At 59.5% G+C, this 5723-nt stretch overlaps 1 protein-coding gene across 1 annotated transcript in view; it reads right to left on the reverse strand.

Annotated features, from left to right (window-relative positions):
- Positions 1–454: 454 nt before the first annotated feature.
- Positions 455–5723, reverse strand: part of LOC119102833 (arrestin domain-containing protein 17) — a 9005-nt gene continuing 3736 nt past the window's right edge. Inside the window, exons 2-7 of the mRNA XM_037226285.1 lie at positions 5213–5343; positions 4614–4745; positions 2658–2878; positions 1715–1897; positions 1255–1440; positions 455–733 (exon numbers count right to left, since the gene is read on the reverse strand). Coding sequence (XP_037082180.1) covers positions 455–733; positions 1255–1440; positions 1715–1897; positions 2658–2878; positions 4614–4745; positions 5213–5342 — 1131 coding nt within the window. The 5' untranslated portion in view covers position 5343. The remainder of the gene's footprint in view (positions 734–1254; positions 1441–1714; positions 1898–2657; positions 2879–4613; positions 4746–5212; positions 5344–5723) is intronic.

The raw sequence follows: 5723 nt of genomic DNA on the forward strand, positions 1-5723 counted from the left end.
GCAGTCCTCACGAACAACTAATTGGTGAAGCTTTGGAGCGTGTGCAGCCTCTACGGAACAACTGATTGATGGAGCTTCAGGGTGTGTGCGGCCTTCAAGAAACAACTGATTGATGGAGCCTCAGGGCGTGTGCGGCCTTCAAGAAACAGCTGATTGATGAAGCTTCGGGGCGTGTGCAGCCTCCACGGAACAGCTAATTGATGAACACACACATAAAAGACGATGAGCACTGTGGCGACAAGCAGTTAAGACTACCCATGAGAAAACAATACATTTGTGTGCTCAAAATACCGTGATAGACACAAAGACCTACGGAGCCAATACGGGTCTACCCCAAAGGCCACATCAGCGTGCAATGCCTTGCAAGAGTGCTGCCAGGAATGCGGCGGCGCAGGGCGAAGCAGGCACACCGGCGCTGGCCAGGCGCGCGGACGGCGCACCGGCCCGGCGCCGCTCACAGGTCCGCCAGCTTGGTGAAGCCGCCGTCGCCGCCGCCGTCACCGGCGCGCATCACCTCGTCGTACGTGGGCGGCGGGTCGTAGTCGGGCGCCTGGCAGGCGGGCGCCGAGGGCGCCGAGGGCGCCGACGGCGCGAAGTCGTACCGCTGCGCGCTGGTGACGGTGGCCGGGTGCGCCGGGCTGGGCCGCGGCGACGGCTGCCAGGCGGGGCCGGCCGCGAACGGCTCCGTGCCGATTGTGAGCGGCAGGTGCAGGTTGATGTGGCGCGACGAGACCTGGGGCACAGACAGCAGCGCGCTCTAGACCGAGCAGCCACGCTAGGGGGCGCGAGGACCAGCTGCACCTTGGCCATGGGTGCACACTTAGCCGCTTGGATACGTGCAGTATGCCTTGGCGCGTGGTGACTAACCGTCGTGGTGCCCATTCACGTTTAGACACGACACCTCGAAGAAGCACCCTTACAAGGTTATACCACGAAAAACGGAAAGCGCTAAGCTTGTCGCGTCGCTGTGCGGTTCGTCGTGATCACTAGATCATATCAGCACATGGCGACTTGTTTGGATCCAAACAGCTGCTGTGCGCTGTACTTCTGAACAAAAATACTGAACGGATCGCACTAAGCCAAGCTCGAACGGTCCTCACTGACAAACTACCATCAAAAGCATAGCAGAGACAGCCGGCGTAAAAGGGTGTAAAAGCATCAGCAGCAGGAGCGGGCAAAACGACCCAGGTCGGCGCGAGCTGACCGTCACACCAGCCGCCCCACGGACCAGCGCTGGCCGCGGCGGCCGCCCACCTTGATGTAGTAGGTGACGGTGATGATGCGGCAGGTGGTGGCGCTGATGGTGATGGCCTGGTGCCGCGGCACGGTCAGCTGGAGCCTGCGCCAGCCGGACGGCCGCTGCGGCACGCCGGCCACCGTCACCGCGCTCACGTCCGTCTTCGTCTCGCGAGTGCGCCCATGCGCTGTGCACACCGTCCTCTGTCGGCGGCGGCACATCGTCGAAGCACGGGTCCACCGATAGGACGCCTCCCAGGCCCCAGTCGCCGCACGCGCTGGAGGCTGGGGGCTGCGCCAGTCTCGCTCCTGCTCTCGCGTCCGAACACACGCATGATACCACGAGGCAAATGCTGCAGTGTCAAAGCTGACGGCGGCGCGCACCGCGTCTGAGTGACGACTGGCTGGCGGACACGGTAGCACGGGCAGCTCAGCGGCCGGCGCCGGCAGCGATGCGCTCGGCCGAGCCCCGACTCACCTGCTTCAGCTTCACCACGCCGCTAGCCTTGGCCATCTTCTGGAAGAGGCGGTCGGGGCCGTCGATGGTAATGTCGATAGGCTGGCCGCCGATGAAGCCCTGACGCGACATGGTCATCCGGAACTGGCCGATGGCGTGGCCGAACAGCGACTGCTCCGCCTCGCGCTCCACCACCAGTGGCTCCTGCAGACAGACGTCTGTCAACACCTGCTGACAATGCCGCCTCCGCTGTCACACAGGCGTCAACGACTGCTGGTACTGTCGCCTCCGCTGTCACACAGCCGTCAACGACTGCTGACAATCCACAAACAGACAGCCCTCAATGTCTGTTTACACTCTACCACCACCGGCATCAGCCACCACACAGCCGTCAACGTCTGCATGCACTCCACCACCTTTGGCTCCTGCCACCAGACAGCCGTCAACGTCTGCTTACACACCACCAACAGAGAGCCGTCAACGACTGCTCACCTTCCACCACCAACAGCTTCCGTCGCCACACAGTCGTCAACGTCTCCAGACACCCCACCACCAGCGGCTCCCGCCTGCTGGCCTACTCGTGAAGTCCGAACCCCAACATAAACGCCTAACGCCGCAACACACACATCGCAAGCGGTCAGGATGAAGACGGCACACCGCACATTTCAACGTCGCATCACGCAGTAGCTGCGAAGACAACTCATGGACTCATGGCACCAATGACACTTCGATGCGCCGCGTCCGAATCACGATAACGCGCCCTGTCAACTAGCTCACAACTGACGCGGTATCCCGCTTCCCTCCAAAGCCAACATCTGCCAGGCTCCAGCGAAACAAAGCTGCCGTTCGTCTGCTGGGGCTCAGCCTTCCAGCCCGCCCAGAGCTCTCGGAGCTCGGAGCCGGCCAGAGCGTCGCGCCGTCTGAGACGCCGCCCCCGCCCTTTCCCTCGCGGCCCGCTCCTCACCGCCAGCTGAGGCTCCGCGTTCAGATCCAGCAGCGGCAGCACCGTGAAGGTGAAGTCCTCCTTGCCGTTGAACGAGAAAAAGTCGCTGCTGATGGCCCGCGCCTTGCACATGTAGCTGATCTGGCCGAACTGCGCGGAGAACGACGGCGGCAGGCTGCGGCGCAGCGTGTATGAGAACGGGTACTGGTACGTCCCCGGGTACAGAGCTTCCACGGTTGGCCCTGCAGCGTAAGGGCCGTGGTCGTCCAGTGACATGCCGAGAGGCCTTCGCAACGGTGGTGCAGCAGGTGACGGCCGGACAATCGGCGCCAGGCACAGTGATGAGACCGGATGAGACCGCCCGACCCAGCCTAGTGAGGCCGCCCGACCCAACCTAGTGAGACCGCCCGACCCAGCCTAGTGACACAGCCCGACCTAGCTCGGTGACACAGCCTGACCCAGACTAGTGACAACACGACCCAGCCTAGTGACACAGCCCGACCCAGCCTAGTGACACAGCCTGACCCAGCATAGTGAGGCCGCCCGACCCAGCCTAGGCAGACCGCCCGACCCAGTCTAGTGACACTGCCCGACCCAGCCCAGTGACACAGCCTGACCCGGATTAGTGACACTGTCCGACCCAGCCTAGTGACACAGCCTGACCCAGCATAGTGAGGCTGCCCGACCCAGCCTAGGCAGACCGCCCGACCCAGTCTAGTGACACTGCCCGACCCAGCCCAGTGACACAGCCTGACCCGGATTAGTGACACTGTCCGACCCAGCCCAGTGATACAGCCCGACCCAGCCTAGTGAGGACGCCCGACCCAGCCTGGTGACACAGCCCGACCCAGCCTAGTGACACCCCCGACCCAGCCTGGTGATACAGCCCGACCCAGCCTAGTGACACCCCCGACCCAGCCTAGAGACACAGCTCGACCCCGCCTAGTGACACAGCTCGACCCAGTCTAGTGGCACAGCCCGACCCAGCCCAGTGACACAGCCTGACCCAGACTAGTGACACTGTCCGACCCAGCCCAGTGACACAGCCTGACCCCGCGTAGTGACACAGCCCGACCCAGCCTAGTCACACACCCCGACCCCCGCCTAGTGACACCCCCCCCCCCCCCCACCCCGCCCAGTGACACAGCCCGACCCAGCCCAGGGACCCAGCCTGACCCAGCCTAGTGACACATCCCGACACAGCCTAGTGACACAGCCTGACCCAGCCTAGTGACACAGCTCGACCCCGCCTAGTGACACAGCCCCCCCCCCCTTAATGACACAGCCCGACCCGGTGAATTGGTCGCGACGGAGCCTGGCTCAGTGAGAGGCCGCAGGCCGGTGCGGTGGCGGAAAGCATTGTTGGAGACTATGAAAACGTGCAACTGGCCCGTGCAAGCGCGGACCTTTGTTACAGTGACGTTCCCGGCAGTCTTTACTTCACACCGCGCGAAAACAAATCGACCATGGGCGCCGCAGCCTTGGCAGCGGTCGCCGCGACAGGGCTGGCGAACCGTTTCCCTCTGCGTCTGATTTGATCTCACATCCGAACTCAAGAAATACGGTGCTGACAACCCGCGACACGTACAGTTCTGTAGAGCATCGTAGATGGCCTTTCCTCATATTATAGAAAATAGTCTCGAAAAAGACCAATATCCTACTTTGCTTTGCAGCTTCTTCAGAGCAGCAAAATACATTCCCTTTTTCGGCCCGTATCTACGATACGAGCAAAAACTTACTATGCTTCGCATTCATTTAACTTATCCGGTACCTGTACGCTAACTGCAACATCTACAGCTACGTCTCATGCAGGCCATTCTGCTTTGTTTCACTTGAGAGAGGGTAGTAGAGCAGTAACACTATACGGCAGGGCTGTATCCGAACTCCTTGTCACATCGCCTCCGCTCCTGTTTCATGACAAAGAATACTGAGCATGCAGACAAAGACAGGCGCTGGTCTTCTCCACAATCGCACTACCTCGGATGAAGAAGATGTCTTCCCGTAAGAGCCACAGGTCTTCCGTGTGCGTTTTGGTGTGCCGGTTCTTCCCTGAGCCGGAAGACGTCTTCCATCTGGTTCTAGCCAGTCCTCGCACCTTCACCAGCAAGGCTGCGGCCAGGCCCAGGCGTTACAGAAGCACGTGTTCGAGGCAGCGATGGGGTGCAACCAGTGTTAGAAAACTTGACGTTTCTTGGTATAATGTATACCAGGAGATTTTGTACTCTAGGATTATGACTAGGTAAAACGAAACATTTTGTAACATAGCGCAACACAGTCACGAATAGCCACTGCGACGCCCTCAACCTCCGCCGGTCAAATATCTGACAGAATGAGAACGGTGTCTGGTGCCTGCTCAGCTGGCAGCACTCTGACAGCATTTTGGCAGCATGATACGCGCAGCAAACATCTTAGCAGGAACGAAGTCCAAAAGCAAGTAAAAACAAACTATATCACATGGCCCTGTGCAAGTCTCGTCGGCCAGTTTGCTGTCCGCTGGATGTCAGGCAGCCAGACGGCCCTACCCGATGTGCCCGCCGCCGGCCGGTGCGCCGAGGGGGGGGGGGGGGGGTACTCACAGGACAGGCTGTGGGGATCCCGGCCCCCGATGGTGAGCGTCATCACTCCATGCAGAGTCTCGCCAGGCCGGTAAGCGCCCGAGCCAGTAAGGCTGGGGCTGAACGATATTGAGATCGACTCAATTCCCATTCTGCAACCAGAGGTGGGCTTGTGAAGCACAGCATGTACTTTGTTAAGTGCAGAAAGCATAACTATGCATGTGTGCACAAGTATGAAAAGCACGTACCTGAGTCCCTGAAACGTAGGAGTGGTATAGCTACTAAATCATTCCTTTGACTGCATCTTCTGCATCAAGACTGCATCAAGAAGTGATATGCATATAGTATGCATACACATTATATATGGGTATACTCTACCCATATATTTTTGCTCAGACATAAACCACTTGAGCATGTCAATCGAAGCTTTTAACAGATTCTGGTTAGTTTTGGCGTGATATGCTAGACAAGAAAATAGTTCCCTAAGGGACATGTCTCATCTCATATATGTGTGTGGCTGTATGTTTTGGAT

This window comes from Pollicipes pollicipes, unplaced genomic scaffold (genome assembly GCF_011947565.3).
Source record: "Pollicipes pollicipes isolate AB1234 unplaced genomic scaffold, Ppol_2.1 Scaffold_5724;HRSCAF=6776_pilon_pilon_pilon, whole genome shotgun sequence".
Taxonomy (NCBI): Eukaryota; Metazoa; Arthropoda; class Thecostraca; order Pollicipedomorpha; family Pollicipedidae; genus Pollicipes; species Pollicipes pollicipes.